This window comes from Dermacentor silvarum, chromosome 2 (assembly GCF_013339745.2).
Source record: "Dermacentor silvarum isolate Dsil-2018 chromosome 2, BIME_Dsil_1.4, whole genome shotgun sequence".
In the NCBI taxonomy this organism is placed as follows: domain Eukaryota; kingdom Metazoa; phylum Arthropoda; class Arachnida; order Ixodida; family Ixodidae; genus Dermacentor; species Dermacentor silvarum.
Window position 1 is genome coordinate 226785312 of NC_051155.1, and position 21470 is coordinate 226806781.

Here is a 21470-nt window from a genome sequence, read left to right on the forward strand (position 1 = left end):
GGCGTGCAACAGAGGGATAAGAATGCCGCTAAAACGCATCCTCAGCAAGGAAGAGTTGGCAGAGCGATGTCATATGCATGCCGAAAGGGCTCGTTAATGTTTTACTGCCACGCAAAAAGGTTTATCATGTGCAAATAAATACATGCTCACCGGCAGGTGCGAGTAGCGAGGGCCTGAGCGATCGGCGGGCAGCCATCTTCTATTCCTTTTGGAATGGGGCAGTCTGTGGCTATTCAGAAAAATTTTCAGTTTTGTTCGGCATATTAATGTATTTTTTTCGCTTATACGTCACTTTGACGTGGTGAGTTTTCACGGTTTTGTGAGGTCGCGTGACAGACATGCGAAGTGAGCGTAGCCAGAAAACATTGGACCAATAGCAAAGGGCTAATGGTGAAAAGGCGTCGAACCAGAAATGATTATTTTTCTTTTGTGCAGCTTAATCATGCATAATCAGTGTGTACACGTTACATCAGATTGGGAGCTATCATGGTTTTCATGACGACGCCTGACAGACAGGAGAAGTTGGGAGTGGTCTGAAAATGTTTTAACCAATCGTAGAGGTCGATTGCAGAAATTGGAATCAAAACAGTTTGGAATCATTTTACGTTATATCACCCCTAATCACCTTATCTGGTTCACCCTGTCCTTTTTTCTCTTTGGTATACGTGTGCCTAACATTACCTTGCTCAGTCACTGCAGCATCACGAAATTGTTCACCCTTTCTCTTAGTGAAGTGTGAGTTTATGCACATCTTCATGTGCAACTGGTGCTATTCAGTGTTCCTTGGTGCATTCTCAGCTGCTGCGTGCACTTGCACTGGAGAAGTTGCGCGGTAGGATAGGAGGTTCTTTAGACGATATATCAGGAAAATCCTACATCTAATCCCTCTACAACCTATCTATCTGTGCAGTGAACTTTTTTTACATCACGCCTGCCAATCTTGGTTGTCTGTGTGTATCGCATGTGACGACAGCTTGCTCACTGTTCATGAACTGTTGCAGCAACATTTCTTCGTGCTAGTTCTATTTGTCAAGGAACTATTCTTGAAGCACAGAGCAATGAAGGGCAGGTGAAAGACATTTTTTACAAAAGACATTCATAACTTGCCACAGCGAAGATGTGGGTTCGGTTTCCACCAGTGCCAAGCTCTTTATAATTCGATTTCGTTTCCCTTTATTTAATAATTTCTACACTTGAATTGAAAAAACAAGAAATTTACTCTATGCTTTCCTTGATTGCATTGTGTATTGACTTCATGTGATTGTCACTGACTGAAGCGCCATCCAATATGATGCTCTTTAAAGCCGGTGTCAAATTTAGTGCAAGGTTAGGTCAACTGAAAAGCTAATTAGCTCCTGGCAGGATTTCTACTGAGACATTCAGCACCATTTTAAATAACTCACCTGCACTCGCATGTACTTGTTGGCGTGCTCGGCACTGAGGAAGTGGTCCTGAAGGTGCTCGTTGTCATCAAAAACCATGTCGCACATGGAGCAGAAGCTGTCCGACTTTTGGTTGTGACGCAATGAGTGGCGCTGGAATGCGTTGGGACACGTGAAGGTCTGGCCGCAAGCTGTCACGATGCACTGGAAGCGCTTCTCGAGTCGGTGCAGGTTGTGCATGTGCAAATAATACAGGGCGTAACTCTTGATCACAGCGTCGCACACGTGGCAGTAGTGGCCCACCTGCACACCACAAGAAACAAATGCCAGCTTCCAGATCAATACTTAAATAGAGGGAGCAAAAAACCACAATAATCTACCTTTCGCAAATTTAAGAACACGCTTTCCACTTCCTGCATGATGGAAGGCACACAAGCCACCTGCTACATAGAGCAAGAAGGATAAGAACTGAAGGGGCCCAATCTTGAGTAACAACTTTATGAAGTTAAGTCAAAAGGATGTTCCACATCCACCACCATTGCGATTGGTGCTGCTGGTTAACACTCCTCAGGTTAGATCTTGTACACATACATTATACCCAAGAATGTGGAAGTGGGAATGGCTGCCGCCATAGCTCAATTGGCTGAGCAATGCACGCAGTGTGGAGGGTGTGGGTGCCAAGTTGTTTTCTTTTTATTTTCTTTTGTCCACTTTCACTTCCCTTTAGCTTGTCATTTGTACACTTCAATTAAAACAAATAATTTCCCCTATGCATTCCTTGGCTTCATTATTTGTTGGCTTCATATGATTGTGACTAACAAAAATCAAGCTCCTTGGTGCCCTTCTTACTTAAGACGGTACATACTGGTGGGCTAATTAGTTATGATGGAATATGGCATCTATCTATGTGCAAATCTATGAGCAGTTCTTGTATTTATTGTACGTTCAATGTTCATCGTTGTACTGCAGTTTTAATTTTCTTTCATAACAAGAAGTCCTTTGAATGGACATTCATTAATGGTGCACAGTTTAATCTTGTGTGTCCTTTCCTGAATAGGCCTGAAAAGGCCTAGAGTGTTTGTAAATTAAATATAAATGACAAACCAAAGAACCTTAGTGGGAAAGCCCAACTCCAGGAGTTTGGCGTCCGAGGGGATGTCGGCAGAGCTGAGGGTGCCACCAGCACCACCTTTCCCATCATCTGCCCCTTCCTCTGGGCCTTTCTTGGACGCTTCAGCCAGTGTGGTGATTGAGCCTTCACTGCCAGGGGCCTCCTGAGTGGGTGCTGCTGATGTGGCGTCCTCCTCAGAGCCGGGCTGCTGCGTGATGCTTTCCACTGCCCGCTGCTGAGTCAACTCTGTCTCGCTGTTGTTCTCTACCATGGGCATGTTGTACAGGTTGTCTGCAAGCAACACATCACACAAGCCTTCAACAAACTGCCTAGCAAAACTGAAAGTCAAGCTTCTGAACAAGCTCCTGCCACAGCAGATGTGACTGGGGCAGGGAAGGGAGCAGAGATCTCTTGCAACCTTGCAGCAACTTGGCAGCTCCAGTAAGCTTACCCTGACTCCTTAGAATGCAAAGGAATTTTCCAAGATCAAAGAAAACTGACTGTGAGCAGTGGAAAGCAGGTAATACTCACTTTACATTGAGGTTGTGCATTTGTTTTTCCTTCACCACTCGCACTTCTATTTGTTGAGCACGGTCATGTGTTTCAAGAACCAACCATGCAGCACGGAGACGCTGCCACTAAGGCACAGCTAAACAAACTTGGTGATAGCAGTGCCACAGAGTTACCACAGTTAGGTACCTCCTTTGATGGCCAATACCTGGGAAACTTCTTCCGAAATTGGCCTGTCTTGTATTTCTTTTTTTTGGTGCAAAAATCACATGATAACCCTTTTTTTTTCATATTTCTTTTTTACTTGTTCAGGATTGCTCATTGTGCACCAAAATTCTTCGCTGCACACAGCGAAGAATCTTGCGTTGGGCGATGTCTGAGCACATGCAACAGGATATTTCCATCTGCTGAGAAGAAATCGAAACTGCCGTAGCTCAGATGAGTTTAGTTCATAACAGAGTGGCCTCCAAGCGTTCTGAATAAAGAGGGTTGACCACGCACTCACTGCTGGTGTTGCGACGAGCTTGGCTCCCATGAGCATGACATGTAGCTTTCCCTCACAGCTTTGGCTCGTTTTGCACGTTGCATGGCAGACCTTCGCACAACTCTACTCCCTGTAGGAGCATATACAGTAGCTCTACTTGTAAACAAACCCTACACCAGAAAGCTGCACTCCATTTGGCTCATGTTTTGAGTCATATTGAAAGAGGATGCAATTAGTGAATCTCTTGTATGTTGGAAAAATTCTGGCACCACATTGTAGCTAAAGAGTTGGCAGCTACCTAATTAAAAAAAAAAAAGGTAGGATACAATATTTTTGTGTTTGCACTAATATTTCAATATGTATTACAGGAACACAAAGAGACCTTATGAAGGTTTCCTTCTAAGACATATTTATCTGAGTAGCCTTTTAGGCCAAGACACGTTCAAGACAAGGCAAACCATCTCATATCCTAGCATTACAATGGTGCCACAGAGCACAGAAACTCGTACGGACAGCGGCACCAGATTTCCCTCTAGGTATTCAGCTCAGCATAGCAAGAAACTCTATGACGCAACTGAAGCAACCACAACCAATTATCGACAGTGCGAGCACAGAACCCTTACTCTGGACGTCTTCGTTGGAGAAGTCTGGCAGTCCGCGCTTGACCCATCGCATGTGCACATGGTGCTGGTGCATCTGGCAGGCCTGGGCGCTGGCAAAGCGCATGCAGCACAGGAAGCATGTGCTCGACAACCCAGCCAGGCCGTCGTCTTCACTGCTGCCGGCCTCCAGGCCTCCAGACAACTCCAGGGGAGCACCTTCGGCTGTGCCGCTAGAACTGCCCTCTTCAGAACCTCCCGGCATTACAGATTGACTAGTGGTAGCTGTCTGTCCCACAGGCAGATGCACCCCATCTGCCATGTGCTTCTGCAACATGTGACAAACAGAAAGAGAAACTTTTGCACCATGTGTCCAACATGTCTTAGCCGGAGCTTAGTGCACATAAAGGCAAACTGAAACAGTATTTTTGAATTTGCAGAAGCTATACCACACGCATCTCACAGGTAAAAGGATTACACTTGGCAAGTACTTATACAGTAGAACCCTGTTGATACATTTCTTTAGGGGCCCATGGAAAAGGAATGTATAATCTGGGAGAACATAACATCCTATAACGCTTTCAGCAGCACTGCTGATGAGACAAAAAGCTATTCTCCCACAAAACCTTGCTTGAAGTTGAATAGGACACCAAAAAGCTTCTGAAAGCTTGCTGAGTGAAGCTCATTATTGCTGCCTGGCAGTTAGACTGAAAATTAAGGACTTCTTTTGGAGCGGTTGTAGCCACATCACACTTACTGAAGCTTGCAATTTCTATCTGGCAACGTGATTCAAACTGTCGATAATAACAGTCTTCTTTGAGCCATGCAGCTCAAAGGAGAATGTGCCTTTGAGCCATGACAGCTCTTTTCCAGTTCTCACACAGCCTATCAAAATAATCACGTAAGGTATTGAAAGAACAGCACTCATGAACGTGGGTGTGGGGCAACCCCTTGTGCCTTCATTCACCTCTTTTTGACTTCTGACTTCATGGGCCGTGTTGATACTGGTAACCAGTGACAATCTGAACCCGGCAAAGCGATTCTTCAGTGCCACACAGGTGGTTCTGTTAAGTGGCTGTTTTCAGCAGCAACATGCGGTGGTCAATGTAGGCACCGATGGACGATGTCACATGTGCGCTGTCGCAGTTTTTGATCTTAACAGCCAGGACTAGAAACTTAACAAATGGGAAGCCAACATGCATATCCCCATGGAAAGTAAGTGGGACCAGTGCTTACGAGCATAAAAGCACAGAAAATGTAACAAGCAGGAACATATTAATGAGGTTCTACTGTATTTTAATTTAGCCACAGTTTAGTTTGCTTAAAGGAGAACTGACAAATACTTTGAAGTTGTAGAAACTCGATCACATGCTTGTCACATGTAAAAGGATGACACTTAGCAAGTATGAAGGTTAGGAAATATAGGATATTTTAATTTGCTACTAAAATTGGTCTCAAAATGCTGGACCTTACATCAATGAACAGTATTGTTGTGTCATGACACAGAACAAAAAATTTGTTTATGTCGTGTAGCAATAGCGCTAGTTAAGATAACAAAGAGCAAGAGTGCCGTGCATGTTCCTTCTGGCTGTGCTCGCCTGTGACAGCTGCAGCTATTGCAGGAACAAAGTGAGCCAGTGTGTCATGACATTATACTGCGTCCACCCCCTGGGTACCACAGCCAGAAGTGGTTCATAAAACATGCAGTATAGTAATTATTTTGGGCGCTCTAATCCTTGCCAGTACTTTTTTTCGGGCTTAGAGGGCTTGGACCTTCATTTGATGAAAAAATATTAGGTAAAAAATGTCATTTCAGTTAAAGCATCCTTCCCAACAACTATGTTGGGAGCACAAGCTTAACAACTTGCACGGGCACCTGATGAGACTCATGCACAACCAACGTTAATGGAATCAACTCAGTTTCACAGCTCTGCTGAAAACATGGGCTCCGTGGCGGTCGCGAGAACAGCGCTGCGATCGAGTCGCGCTACCGGCAGCGCTTCCGGTTGCGCGCCTTCTTTGCTGCAGCTGCGTCCCATGTGGTTATGCTGCTGCGAATTTGTTGCGTCCTGCAGAAGTTCGTTCGGAGGTTTGAGTGCTCGCGCTGGTCTGCGGAGGTGTGAAGCCTGGCTTGTGTTGAGCATACGATATGCTGATGTGTTTTGCACCGGGTTGAACAAGCGGCTACAAGTCGTCAGCTAAGCGCTACTTTTAATGCGTAAACATTCTTTGGCGAGTACCACAGGCCTATCAAGCAAAAAGTGTAATGCCTTGTATCTGCAGAAAAATGCTTAATTTGCAAACTGAAAATGTTTACTCATTATAATATAAATGTAGATGATTGCTACCTTTATAAGAGATAAGAAACAATTTAAAAAAATTGATCAGAGGGAATACCCATAGGGATACACAGGGCTCCATGAAAATGCATGGGGAAGCTTATAGACAGGGTGAGCCAATTAAAATTTGGGGGTGAGCCAGCGTGCAATACGACTAACTTTCTCCAGGGAAATGCATAGCTTATAAAGGGTGTTCCGACTATCATGCACTAAGATTTGAAAATATTCAAATGCCACGCAGCTGGACAGTGTATAGGGAGTAAGAGAACTCTCCATTTGCAGATGGCCGAATAAACAATATTTTTTAAAGCTTTTCACGCTATCTGGTAGTTTTTTTTTTGCTTCTTCCCTCATTAGCTATCCTGCTTTTATCCCTCTCCCGCATAATAGATTATAAACTGCGTTATATGGCGAGCACATCCAGTCACAATTGATGTCCCAGTAGCTTCGCAGTATAGCATAGTCGTTAAAATCGAAGCGTTCACGTTGCCCTTAGGATTCATACTGCGCTTGCGAAGCTATCCCTCATAGTGAAAACCATGACCTGTAATTACGAAGACAGTATAGCTTTTCAGTGGAGCAATAAATCGACGCAGACGAGCGAACCCGTGTGCAATACCAAGCTGCCGCGCCGCTGCAGCAGCAGCCGATTTGGCCAACCGGTGCATCATGCATGGGACTCGACCGCAGCGCCGTTAGTTCGTGCGACCACCGCGTGGCCCACATGCTTGCGCTGGCCAATATGCAGAGCTGCGAAACTGAGTTGGTTCTAGTAACGTTGTGCACAACAACATGCATGCATTATTGTGGGTAACTGCACTAAAGAAATGCCCATGCCCGGTTTTAGTTCCTGTCAAGGCTCTTGTGGAGCACAGCTCTCAAAGTCTGCAAGTGCAAGAGAGTGATTCTAATGGGATCCTTGCCTTGATCTCTTCTTCAGAGGTGAATGTGAGTGAGCAGTGGTTGCACTTGTAGAAGAGATTGGCCTTTGTTCCCCCTGAGGATCCGCCCAGGCTGGAGCCCAGGCTTCCACGAACTTTGCCCTTCTCCCCTCTCAGCAGCGGGCACCGGCTGATGTGGCCCATGAGGTCCTTAGAGTTACCACAGGGTTGCAGGCACTTGGCACATGACCACGTCTGTGGACCTGCACGTGCCACAGCATTCTTTTCCTCACAAGGTGTCACTGCCACTCAGCATTTACTAAAACCTACTCAAAAAGAAAAAAACTGTCATCCACCTCAATGTAGCATGAAGCTGCATGGGAAAATTGTCATTGACAAAGGAAACCTATAGGGGTTCCCTTTGTCAATGACAATTTTCCCTATCATGACACTTCCTCCACCTTGAGGGATTCTGCAGAATTGCCAAAACCTACTCTGTGTTGTCTGCTACATCACAGAATACTAGCCGAGCAGGCTGCAGCTGATGAAAACAGCAACATATGTCTTAAAGTAAGCAGCCTCTAGTGGGCTAAATGAAGTACAGTCGAGCCCACATATGAAGCACACCCCCTTAAGATGAACACTTGCTTATTGTGAATGAAACCGGCATGACTGTGAAAATATACATTATTGCAATTCCGCCATGTTGCATGTACAACAGCCTGGTCAATTGGTCACAGTGAACGCATGGCAGCAGTACAGCACCAGTTATCCCCCTGCGATGCCTGTGCTTGGTTGGAGGTGTGATCAGCGATAAAGGAGACCTAGCTGCACAGACCGTTTGCCCAAGCCTCCTTTTAGATGGGCGAGTGCTGTCCCATGCTTCTTTCAGGCAGGCTACCCTTTCCCTGTGGTGACAGCTGCCACTTGTGAGTGGCGGAGGAATCAATGTGGGTTTGTTGGAGGGTGTGGCTCTTATTTTGCAAAGTATCATGATAGATACCGCAACATACAGAAAGAATATCATTAGGGGGCACACTGATCATAATTTAATACACAATACACAGAAAGCCCATGCTGCTTTGTGTTAAGGCTCTCTACTCTCACCACCATTATCACAAAGATATGACAGTCAATCATCACAAATCATCATCATCAATTGCACTTCCTGACCTCTGTTTTCCGTGTTTTGGTGTTTAGTGAGTCTATCAGCTGTGCTCCATTGTACACACTGTTTATTCACAATGGCAGATGGAAAGTTGGTCATGCCTGCCTCAACTGTGAAAAAAAGACTCTGATGCTTCCCAACAAGACCACTCTGGTGAGGACTTGTGACAGCACATCATAGACTCTGACATAGGGGCGGCAACGACATTGGCTGGGATGATTCCACTTGTGTGGGCAGCTGCATCGTCTATGAAGTGTGGGGCGCAAACAATGCCGAATAGTTGAATGGAACCACATGGCATGATTCTTTGCGTGATTGATGTGCAACAGCAAGGTGCTGTTGTTATTTCAATGTGCACGCTGGGGAAATCATATCACCACCAGTTTCTGTCATGTGTAGCAAAATCACCGCGCATTGCAATGCAGTGTGCTATCCACCATCATCACTGTCATCTATGGGTGAAGGTGGCGCACGTATTGTAGCTTTCAACAAAAATCAGTTGTCACTAAATGCAGTGCAGGCCTGACGTGGCATTTCCTTCAAGCGGCAGGGTGGCCATTTGCGGGGCATCACATTTTCAGTTGTATAAGATGCGCCATGCAAGCGGCTGTTTTACTTCAAAGGCCTTGGTGAGGAGCATGTGTTTGCATTAACAGGGCCCTGAACTTATCTAACTAATCAAAGAACAACATCACTCTTAAATTAAGTTGCCTCACGAATCCCCTGCCCCCCAAATTTTCCAAATCTTAAGCACACCCGAAGCTAGACAAAGTTATCAGACTGTTTCTGTCCCCTTTCATTTACACTAGTGCACTGGAAGCTAAACAGAGGAGATGGCAAAGGGGCACAAGGAAGCAATGCCACGCTTGCCTCGCCCAAAGACTGAATGTGAGACGACTTGTAGTGGCACCCCGTGGTGGCCGTGGTATCTACGCTACACTTTTCATCTCGAAGGCCACATGTAGTAGACGCAGGAACTGTCATGTTTAGACCGCCAGCGCAAAGATGACGTGATTGCAGGCATATATATATATTTTTCATTTATTTAACTCATATGAGCAATAATTGTATGACTGAGAATGTTCTTGCAATCACGAAATAGGCAATACTAGTTGTGTGCCCAGCTGCTGGTAATGATGCTGCATGACCACACTGCGGAAGCGAGAGCAAGCGATTTTTCGCTGCTTTTGACACGAGATTGTAAATTCCCTGCTGCATGCAGTGCAATAATATTTGCCTCCCATGTTCACAGGAGCCTCGCTAACAGATCGGCAACATTTTCTTACTATGTTCAAAAAGTGTTTCACAGCAGCTTAAAATAAACTTGATAGAACTGTCATTGGGCCTTGGTGCACTGCAGAAGGATACAGCTATCACAGACTTCTTTTCCTTAATAAGCATTGAATTTTGGCAGGCAACCTTAGCATTGTTTTTTTTATTTCCGAGCGGTCCATTTATTACGAACACTGGGTCATAACGAATGGGTAGCCGCGCGACACACAGGTTCAAAACTTGCGTGCTTGTAATGCTGTGAAGACAAGACACGTCACTACTTGCTGCAGTGCCTGCCTGAGAAGCTCTGCTCCATGAGACCTCCGTGATATTTTTCAGCTTGCAATCCCCAAAATTTAAGGTTACTGCATCACCAAACCTTCTTCAGCGGGACTGCAATGGGCACATACCAGTCTGGACGGCATGCGAGAGCAGGATGTGCTTGTGCAGGCGTTCGCGGCCGTGCACGTAGACAGAGCACACCGAGCACTGCAGGTGCGGACCCGGCTGGTCTTGCAGGTGGCGCTGCTTGACATGGAAACGTAGGCGGCCCGGCCTCGGTGTGCAGTATCCACAATAGCGGCAGGTGTATGTTTGCATGCGGTGCGCTGCCTTCATGTGGCTGTGGTGCTGCTCAAACGTGGGAGAGGCCCACGAGCACACGCTGCAGTAAAACTGGACTGCCAACTCTGTCACTGCTGACTCAGCTACAAGGCGCACAGTCTTGGAGTGCACCTCTGGGTAATGGTCGCGTACCTGCATTGTATAACAATGCAAAAAGCTAGAGAGTTAGGAATAGGTCATGTTGACTGGCACAGCATTCATGCAAGTGAGGAGTGTTGCAATAAAACAAAAGGGTGATATGTCGACTTACAGTTAAGATTCTCATTGCAAACACTTAAGAACATAGCATAACCTCATTATAGTGAACACGAAGAATATACCGAATTTATGGTTACTTATCAAATTGTTGCTGAAATTTTACACTTGGTACTCTGTAAATGTTGCTGGTTCCTTGCAGTGACATGGGCATGGTCCAGCGTTTAGCTTGGTTGGAAACGTTAAAAACCGAGAGCTCTGACATGCGCGGTAAAGTCACACTTCTCTTTTAATAATTTTGCAGCTTAATTTTATGCATTAAATTTCAACTATGCTGAACTATATTGTGATTTTTGCACTGTTCGTCATAATGAGGTTCTATTGTAAAGGTAGATATACTTATATTAAACTCACAAAAAACAGTCTGCAAGTTCTATATAGCATGTAATTTAAGATATATGCGATGAAAATTCACTGCCATAAACACAATTGACATTACATTTCAAAAAAAAAAATTTTTTTTGTTTAAAATTTTGAAGGGAACTTTCCTTACCAAGAGAGGCGCTGACTGGCTGTGAACTCATGCAATGATTCAAATATTATGAAACTGGGTGCTCATTAATCAATGAACACGGACCTGCGCATTGTGCCAGCCATTGCATACATGAAATTTTTTTCGAAGGGCTGCTGGGACAGCATGTTTTGGTGCATGGAATCAGCACTGGAAATAGTGGAAGGGAAAAGATATTGCTTTCTTTCTTCCTTTATGGCAGTAGTGGCAGCGATGCATCTGCAGCAACTGATGCTTCATGAAGTTTGATCTATTGTCTGCACATACAATTTTCGTTCAATGTAACCTTGTATATTGCTATGTATTCTAGCTGCAACATTAGTGTTTAGAGATAGCTCTGTTTAAAAGGAAAATTTGGTTTCACTGGATTCGGTATAATTTAGTTTAATTGTACCATTATGCCATTAACAAAATTATGTATGTTTGACAAAAAGAACAGGCAAAAGAAAAATGGAGGCGGATAAAATATAAATTGGCACAATTGCGAACCGTGCCATTGTAAACAACACTTCTTCGAAAGCAGAATCACATTTTGTTCCAGCACCCTGACCAAAGCAGCCAAAAATCTCAAAAGCCTATGATATTACAGTAAAACCTCATTAATTCGTCTCGTGTTTTCGGAAAATCGGTTAATTCGGACACGTCCTTTGGTCCCGGCAGGCATATGCATTATTTAATGCAATGAAACTCTCGTTAAGGCTTTCCCTACCATGGAGAAAATACGTGTTTTATGTATGTTACGGCAGATGTTTTTTTCTGAAGGAACTATTGCACTCAATATTAAATGTAATACATCAACAGAAAGCAAAATGAATGCAATTTTCATGCATAAAAGTTTTATTAACGAGATGTATGTCATAAAAAGATATAAATTGTTAAAATCAAGATTGTGCGATAAAATTGAACAAAGTTTGTAAAGATATGCTTGGGGTATCTACTAAGAAAAAAATGTTACGAAAATTATGAGATATACAAAATGTAATGCCGTCTATTAGACACTATTTCCGAAAAAATAAAAATTTTTCACGGAAGAGGTATTCTGCTACAAAAATTTAACAGCAAGTACTACAGTTGGGCGTGCCGGGCTGCGGCCGCCAATGTTCTGGGCTCATTTGCGTCATCGTCACTTTTAGACTCAAATTCTGATGAAAAGTCAGCGTCCTCTGACTCGCTGCTATTCGATGTATCGATAAGATCAGACGCAGAGGCAGCAGAATCGCGATATTTGAGATCTCCTGAAACGCGCACCCCGGAGCCGGAAATTTTTGCGTTTTGCTTTGACAATCGCGAAACTTCAGAACGCGTTTAAAAATCACCGCCTCACAAGAAAAAAGCGAATTGCTTAAAAAACTAAAATATAGTTCTCCTCCTTCACGTTCGATAGCACACTATGTCTGTGAGCGGCGCGGAAGGTCTCAAAAGCGGCGTTTCAAACCATCGATAGAAAGCTAACCATGCCCAATGGGCGCGGTACGGAAAGAGTTAATTCGGAGGTATTTGGTCACACATCGGTTAATTCGCACAACTCTCGGAGCTCAGCGAGCGCGGAGCGCCGCAAATGTGCGACGCAAACGAGCCATAACAGCATCCACTGAAACGAAGTGACGGAGTTCGCATCGCCATAGCCATCAGTGGAAATCGTACGGGAATGACAGCAACGCCAGAAGGCTTCGTGCCTATTTGAGCCTTTAAAGCTTTTATTCTTGCGTTTGCGCATAGCACCGCGTTGGCCGCGTGCCTTCATGACTGCATAGTCGCCATCCATGATCGTGTCGACAGCGGTTGCGGTTTCGTGCGCAGCGGTTGCAGCAAAAAGTAGTTTCCTTTTGACTCGGTGTGCGCGTCGGCCACATGCCTTCAAAACTGCGGTCGCTTAAGCTTCGCAATTAAGAGTGGAACGCGATAGCGTTATCGGGCCCTGTTCACATCGCATTTTTCTTTATGAGTAGGCTTCACTACAACACAGAACGTGGTAAAGCCAGCTTACAAAGACCAAGCTTACACCAATCCCTTTAAAGTCGGCTTCACTTTTAAACAGAAATGCATTGTTGGAAGACGTTTTTCCAGGGGCAATATAGGACTTATATTAAAATGTGAAGGCCCTAGGACCTTTTCTTTATTATTTTATTAATTGTTTGCTATTGCGCACGTGGCCAAAAGGCATTAGGCAGGCTAAGTCCCAATTTGACCTGCCGAGGATGCGAGCGCCATCTGGATAGAATTTTCATGAGTAAACTACCCGAGCGCGCCGCTGTTGGCATGGTAGAAGTGCTGGAAATGGGGTTTGTATTTGAGTTTCCTCGTATTTTTGTTTTTGACTCCGCTCCTTTCTGTAACACCTTCGGGCCTTGAAAGTACGTGAAATAAATAAATAAATAAATAAATAAATAAATAAATAAATAAATAAACAAACATAATTATGTTTTCTCGTAGATTCAAAGTACAATCCGATGCCACCATGTCTGTAAGTTGTGGTTAAGTTGTACTTTACCATTTTTCTGACGGATTTTATTGTGAGAAATTAAATTTTTGTTTATTAACACCTTGTGCCACGCGGAGGAGGGCCTGCACTGTCGGGGTGGTTTGGGATGATTTTCTCCGCCACGGACGCCGGCGCTTACGCCGACGACAGCACCGGATTTCCTGCAACATGGGGCCCCTAACGCTTTCGCGTTAAATCTGCGCAGTCGCCATTTATTGTTGCGTTGATAGCGACCACAGTTTTGTTCGCAGCGGCTGCAGCAAGAAGTAGCTTCGTTTTGGCTCAGTGTGTGCGTCGGCCACGCGGCTTCAGAACCGGAAGGTTGCCGTGCATGATTGCGTAGACAATGGCCATGGTTGCGGCAAACAATAGTTCCGTTTTTACTCAGTGCAAAGCTGTCGAGAATGAAGAGTACCGTCTACATCGCGACATCCGACGACATTGGCGAAAAAATAATCGGGATGTGCGTGCGGTATAGAAAAGCGTGTCTCAGATGAAGACGCGTGCCACTGCGAGCAGTAATCAGTCATGAGATGACGAGAATTGCAGCTTCCACATTGCGTTTGTGCAAAATAGAAACAGAATTTGCTGATTTATTCAGTAAATAAGAGCGTGTTGACGTAGTAAGCATTTGTTTATTTTCTTGATACCCTCGATAATTCAACATTTGGCTAATTTGGACATTTTTTTCGGTCCCGTGAAATCTAAATTAACGAGGTTTTACTGTACCAAGAATGCCGCTCTGTGCTTAAGTCAGTCATCCTTGCTACTACGTGACAGACAATTCAACTTCGTTAACCACTGTTAGACCCATTCCTTTGATTCTTGCTCTTTTTTATCTCTTCTTGATGTGCACAATGTATCCGAGTATATATATTTTTTCGTGCGTGCAGTAAAAATCAGTTGAGTGAGTGCTTGTGTCGTGTGTCCCTTTCTTTGTCTATTGTTTCTTGCAGCGCTCTAAGTTTCGATACGGTAATGCACTACTCATAGGCTGCTACACATGCTCATAAAGCAACAAAATACCTTACAACTAACTGCGAGCAACCCTCAACTAAGACAGGCCTCCCCTTTCCCTCGAATATGAAAAGCCGCAGAGATGTCACACAGAAGCTCACATCAGTGGCTTCCTATATTCGAAGTACGGTTCTGAATGTAACACGAGAGGCTTTCTCAGGCTGTCTCAAGGGGGAAAAAAAATGTGTACTAATATTAACTGCAAGGGTGGTATGTTGATTGAACCTCACCTCCGAGAGGGTGCGCAGGGTGAGGTCGCAGAACCGACAAGTGGAGTTCAGTGTGGTGTCCTCAGTGACATCTGGGGGCACACACACAAACACCACGGCCTCGCTGAACTCTGCCTTGGCACTGTGCACAGCTATCTCGTGGATCACGTGGTAGTGCTTCTCCAGGTCGACGGGGAAACGGAACACATACTTGGACTGGCAGAACAGGCATTGCAGGCTGGTGTCATTGGGGGAGAACACCTGCACGAGGAAGAAACGTGTGCCTTGACGTTTCGACAAGCAAAGCCCTTTGTGCAATCCCCAAATGTACCGCTGTTTCTGGCAAGCCTTGTTGCTGGGATGTTTGGTTAGAATTATAAGTATAACATTGTGCCCTTACCACACAGGAATCGTCGCATCCCTTCTTTCTCTGTGCTGTTTTAAATTCATGCTATGATGCTTTCTGCTACATGCCATGTAGTTGGCTAGGCAGTGGCTAGTTGGAAACTACGCACATGACCTGATGGCCAATATGAGTGTGTTAAACTCCTGCAGCATTTAAAACAAGCAAGTTCAATAACAGATGAGAAAGAAGTAGCAAGCCTTACCTGTCGAAAGAGGAACATGCCGATGAGGGAGTCCGCGTTTTCAGCCTCAGCCAGTGGGAGCTCGCTTTCTACCAGCTGCACAGTGTTGGGCAGCTTGAGTGTGTGCGTGTCGTCCACGGCGTCATTGGTGCACTCCTCCAGGCTCATCTGGGTGCTGCTCCTCCTTCGGCCGCCAAGCACGGCCCCCTGCGGGGTTGCTACACCCGTTCCAGAGGGACCCGCCACGCTTGGCACCACGATACCAGGGCTGCCAGTAGCTCCATCCTGAGGGACAGCGTTAACAGAAGGTTGGTCCAGCAGAAGAGCATTTCGCAATCCCAGTGCACCAATGCATTGTTGTCAAGTAGCTACTTGAGAGTGCTCAAAACAGGCTTACACCTTATGCATTTAGTCACTTACCCTCGTATTCTCAAACATTCCCTCCTCAACATTCCACCTCGACTCAATAAAGTAGATAGCAGCGCCACACCTTGCAGAACTGGTCATTGGGCTTCATGATCATCCATGGCAATTCTTGAGAAATGTAGTGTCTTCATCAGTGGAGGGATGATGCTGTTCTCAACTCGGTGGAGTGGATAAAGAGCTTCTAGTCGAGAATCGTTTGAGAATACGGAGGTTAGTGAACCCTTTTCTAGCATGGTGTTATGCAGGAACAAGCTCTTGCATGCGCATGCGATTTCAGTGCTCAATCACCCATTTGTGGCTGCCTAGCCTCAACAGCCACATATGGAGATACGAGAGCTAAGGGTCATGGTCTAAAGGGAGTCTGCTTATGGCCTAACATTGTATGGCACTCCTTCCCCACCCATTTTGTGCATGCACTTAATTACAATCCACAATTGGCCAGCTGCAGGAAAAACTGATTAATAAGCAGCAGGAAAATGCTGTTGCACAGCAGGCCATTACACTGCGTAGTGCTGAGGTTGATGAAAAGAATGCTACTAAGCATGTGCACACTCTGGTGGAACAAGACCGAACTGCATCCTGAACTGTCACATGATGCCTACACAATAGAACCACAATATTGCTTGACCTAAAAAACTTTTTTTATTCTTATGTGGTGACAAAAGCTTGTACCATAAGGAGGCTTGTACCAGTAATAGAAATCAATACCAATGAAGGAAGCCAATACCAGCCAAAACAAGTTGGGCAAGGCAACTATACAATGGCTCAAATGGAGTGATGAAGGCTACTCTTGGTTCAAAAGACACTATGCTCTTCACACAGGTCACTCCTTCATGTATTTGCACTTCACGATAAGTTCACGAAATTGCACAGCTGAACCAGGTTCCTTGCAGTGTTTCTGCTGTGTTTGCACAGCAGGTTCCTTGTGTTTGCAGTTCAGCTGCAAATACAAGAGAGTGGTTCTTGTACATTGCACGCCACTGCTTTGTGCTATGCTCAATATACCCATCATTTGTATTAGTTTTAGTGTCTTGGATAGACTAGGCAGTTTATTAAGGCCACTGCAGCAGAGCCATGGACTAAATTTCGAACATTAGATAAATTTGTACAACAGTAAAAATTGAAAGCCCAACTCAATGCAGACATCAGCCCTAAGTGTAATACAAAATGCACATAGAAAGCTCAAGCATGCTTCCATAGGCTTTACTTTCTCAGGACTGCCTACCTCCCCAAACTGTACTTTTCAATAGTGTTGCCACGTGATGTGACAACTCTCCAGTGTAGTTGGTATCTGGAAGTATGTATTATAATTTTGCTTCTACTTGAATATGTGTTTGCATGTGAAAGAAAAAAACGAAGAACATTTTGGTTGTGACCTACAGTTTCAGGTGTTATAATCTCAACAAAATCTACATGCACACACGTAGGTCTCATATGGTCTTTGCGCTGACTAACAGTGACTGCTTGATAGGATTTTCCTGATGCTTTTGGACTTGGTACACTAAAGTAAAGACAACTCCCCCAATCATTTGACTGTTCAGTGTGCTTTTTGGTTGCTTTAACCTGAAAGGTCAGCCCAGGCAGACCTTGTACGTACAAGCAACAGCTGTGCACAACAGAATTGGCTGAGCTCAGCCTGGCGCAGCCTCTAAGTATTTTGGCAAAAATACTGACTGTTCAAGAAACCGAGGTGAAGGTATTTGATTTGTGAATTGAGCTATTTGAAAATTTACTTTCCATTCTTAATTCTGTACTAGATTATGCACATAACCCTACCAAAATATGGTCATTGAGAAATGCTAGCAAAGCAGACCTGAAGAATTCAACTGAGTTTTTTTTTTTATGCTGCCAATAGCCTTCCGGATATGTTGGTGGCATTAGCTAAGCTTCATAACAAATTAAACCAGGAAAAAAAGCGACGAGTTATTGTATGTTCTCTGTGAATGACCAGCGTGATGTAGACATACCGCATAGTGAATGACACATACACACATGCACACTGCCTAAATGTTGGACAAAGTCACTAATAGCACATGGTGAAGTCATGAGTCAGTGCCCCCTATGCCACGAACAAGTAAATTGCTCTTGAAGCAACTTACAGGTAAGAATATCAGCCGAAGTGCCACGCACAGCACATACCGGAGCAGGTTCTTTTGCAGTCGCTGCCGCTGTGGTAGTGCTCGTAGCCGCTGTTGCTGGCATGCTGTCATCGTCCTCAGCAAGGTCCGTTTCGTCCGCAGCGAGTGCGTCGGCGCCACCCTCACGCAAGGCGCGCACCTTCTCGGTTGCCCGCTCCACTGCCCGTTGCCGATCAGTGCCACACACTTCCACCATGGTGCCATCGGCCATCACCACAAACACACGATTCCGGCGAGAACGCGGCTGCGTCAGCTTCTTGCGGCCACGCCGTGCTGCAAGCATCTTGCGCTGCTGTGGTGACAGGTGGTGCATGGGGTGTGGTGGGTACTTGCGTGGTCGGCCCACTTTTTTCTTAGGGACCTCAGGCACTAAGGATGCCGCGGGATCCACATCTTCACCCACAACCTGTACAAAGTATATACAGCTTACCTTAGTGGCCACTTATTAGGCAGATTCCATAAACACCAAGACAGCATAAAATTGAGCCATAATACAATAGAAGGAAAGAATAATGCTGAAAAGAGCAAACATTTCTGCTAGCAGGATGCTGTCTGTTACTCTCACTGCTTCATTCAGGTCACACAATATAGGACACTTTGCACTTGGTCTCTCATGAAATGCAGCTTGTCCCAATTCAACATAAATTCAAATGCAGAGAAAAAAAAAAAAACTATCAGAACACCTATTATACATAATTATGTGAAAGTCTGACATGCAATCACTCAGTAGCCGGTTTCTAAGCATGGTGTTCCTGCATGTACATTTTGGAGATTGAATGGAGCCACTGATACAAATGCAGGCAAGTTTGTAAACACAACAATGCATTCTAGGCATTTGCAACTTGTTTGCACTTAAATTTATGCTGATAGTTCCGGAGTGTCGAACCGAAACATTTTTCGTTCTGGTTTTCGTCTCAGTTCATCGAAAATGTTTCAGTTGCGGTTCAACTCCCGAGCAAAAAATAACAGTTCAAACTGATTCAAGTTCATATGCATAAGCGAAGAAAAATTACAGGAAATACAGCAGAAATTTATTTTGGACAAGAACTTGACGCTGCTGCTAAGCTGCATTGAAAAATCATGCCTGTTGTTTGTTCTTCAGGCTGCACGTAGTTACAAATGAATTACGCAGATCCAACACCATGCTAGAATCTATGTGAAGCAGAAGCTTTATTGAGGGAGAGAGAGAGAGGGAGCGGGAAAATATATTGAGGAAATGCAGAGAGGTCCTCCAGCCTGCTACTGTGCTCAGGGTGAAAGTGAAGAGAAGAAAAACAGGAGACTGAGGAGTTAATGATGAGGACAGGCAGTAGGATGCCATTACATACACGTTCATGTTCGAAGAGCTGTTCACAGCCTTGAATCTAGGCCTGTGTTAACTAATATTCTAAGAGAGCCTTGAAGACTCGTGAAATTGCTATGTCCGGTCAATGGCCCAGTAACACTTTTTCACAGAGTGGCCTGTTGTTAATTGGCCCTAACGAAGAGATCAATGCCCGCCATTCAAAGTCATAGTGGGGATATGCAACAACTATATGTGCGCCACTGTCTCAGGTACTTCGAACGCATCACAGTCTGGCAAGTCTGCGCATCACGTTGCAAATATTGTTGCGCTAACACAACATCTAGTCTGCCCCCTGACGCTATATGCTGAAAACCATACTAACAGTGGTGCTACTTTTAAATTAAATCACGGGAAGGTGGTGATATACAAATGAGGTAGCATGGCTGAGCCACAAGTGCAGGCAATGCATGGATGAAAAGCTCCAGAAACGGTGGCCAACCAGAACCACAAATTATTTATTTTTCCATTCAGTTTCGCTCCAGGGTGAGAAAAAGTGTAACGTCCCGGTTCAGGTTCGGTTTGAGCAAAAATAAATTTCTCACAGTTTTCGGTTTTGTTGTGGTACGATATCCTGGACAGTACATGATCACAGCTTTTGAAAGTGGAAGGAACATGGACCATCAGTAAAACTTTCTTAATATTGCTCTAAAACCTTAAAATTTAAGTCAGTACGCAATTTCCTCTGCTTCTTAATTTGAAATGTAGAAAGAAGGAATGCAGCAGATCCAACGAGATGGAATCTACATACAGTGAAGCTTTGTGTGAGTGCATAAAGAGTTGAAACACGAGTACACGCACACATGCACGCGCACACACAAGCACGGGCGCACACAAATTATACCGAGGCTCTACATAACCCAACAGAGGAATGTGTTAATACGTTCCGATTAATACGTTCCTGGAAAATACAATTATTCGGCAGCAACGTTCAGCATTGCGGCAAACTGCGGTTGTATGATACGTTCTGCAGCGAAAAATTATCATTCAGGTGTGCAAAAAGGCCACGCCGCACTCATGTGCCTTTGAAGCGCTAAGTGGCAGACGGCCGTGGCGTATCTTCTCTGCAGTGCTCAATTCCCCCCCCCCCCCTCCTGCGACTTCTCTGCATTGCTCGTTCGCCCGAAGTGACGAAGAGCAGCGAGGACATTGACCTTTGCGCTACCTCGCCCCTTGCGTCAACGCGTACTAGGCGGCGAAAACAGGCGGACGCCTCGCCGAGAATGTAGCGGAGGTGGTGACGGACGAGGCTCCTGAAGACGGCGGCAAGAACGAAGGCTTGCGCCCACCGGCTACCTTCGCCGAAGCCCTTGCTGGCCTGGAAGCCTTACAAAGCTTCTTTTGCACGAAAGACAATGAAAATGCGGACAAGGGTCTACAATGTGTGCAAAAGGAGTTGTTCCTGTCCAAGGGCATTACATACCAGCAGAAAATATAGCCAAATCTCGATAATTCGAACTCGAAGGGGCCCAAAAATCTGTTCGAATTAAAAGGACTTATTTTTGACATATTTGTGCACCAACGCGCTACGTACGAACGGTGCGAGTCGTGAAATATCGCGGCGCGCAAGCACATAGCGAGCGAGGGTCACGAAACTGCCCACGCCGGCCAACGCTCACATCCCGATAGCGCCTCTTCCTCTTCACAACCACAATCTGTCTCTCTCTCACATCCCGATAACGGCAGTGAACGAAACTTCAGGGAGCAGGCGGCGCTGACACGGCGCGCGCGGAGACCATCGAAGGTGAGGGAGGAGGGTGGCAGAGAAGCTCATTTGGCCTCGGCAACCCCGTCGCTTCAGTGGCACCCCTTGCCCTCCCTCAGTGTCCATGCGCGCCCGCCGCCGCCGCTCCCGCCGGCCCGGCGCCAGTTTAGCCCGCTCCCCCGAAGTTTCGTTTTCTGCCGTTGAAGCGAGCGTTGGCCGGCGTGGGCAGTTTCGCTGGCCGGATTGGGCCTCCGCGTTGCTTCCCTCTGCGCCGCAGCCGCAGCGTTGGCCGAGACGTGGCACGTACATGCGTGTTCTGGTGCAACGCAGAAACGGCGACCTTACCATTTGAGAGAGGAAATTTTCGCTGCGGTATTTTTTGTTTCTTTTTTATTTCTCCGCGCGGCATTGAGGGGTCTCTCCTAAGC

General features: G+C 45.4%; 1 protein-coding gene across 4 annotated transcripts in view; it reads right to left on the reverse strand.

The window, feature by feature from the left end:
- The window catches only part of LOC119442798 (uncharacterized), a 61978-nt gene that overhangs the window by 22610 nt on the left and 17898 nt on the right, over positions 1–21470 (reverse strand). For all 4 annotated transcript variants that reach the window (XM_037707825.2, XM_049662400.1, XM_049662398.1 and 1 more), the window contains 8 exons: positions 17997–18401; positions 15453–15716; positions 14866–15105; positions 10157–10502; positions 7349–7569; positions 4111–4414; positions 2495–2784; positions 1404–1685 (listed from right to left, as the gene is read on the reverse strand). In XM_037707825.2, the coding sequence (XP_037563753.1) occupies positions 1404–1685; positions 2495–2784; positions 4111–4414; positions 7349–7569; positions 10157–10502; positions 14866–15105; positions 15453–15716; positions 17997–18401 (2352 nt within the window). The remainder of the gene's footprint in view (positions 1–1403; positions 1686–2494; positions 2785–4110; positions 4415–7348; positions 7570–10156; positions 10503–14865; positions 15106–15452; positions 15717–17996; positions 18402–21470) is intronic.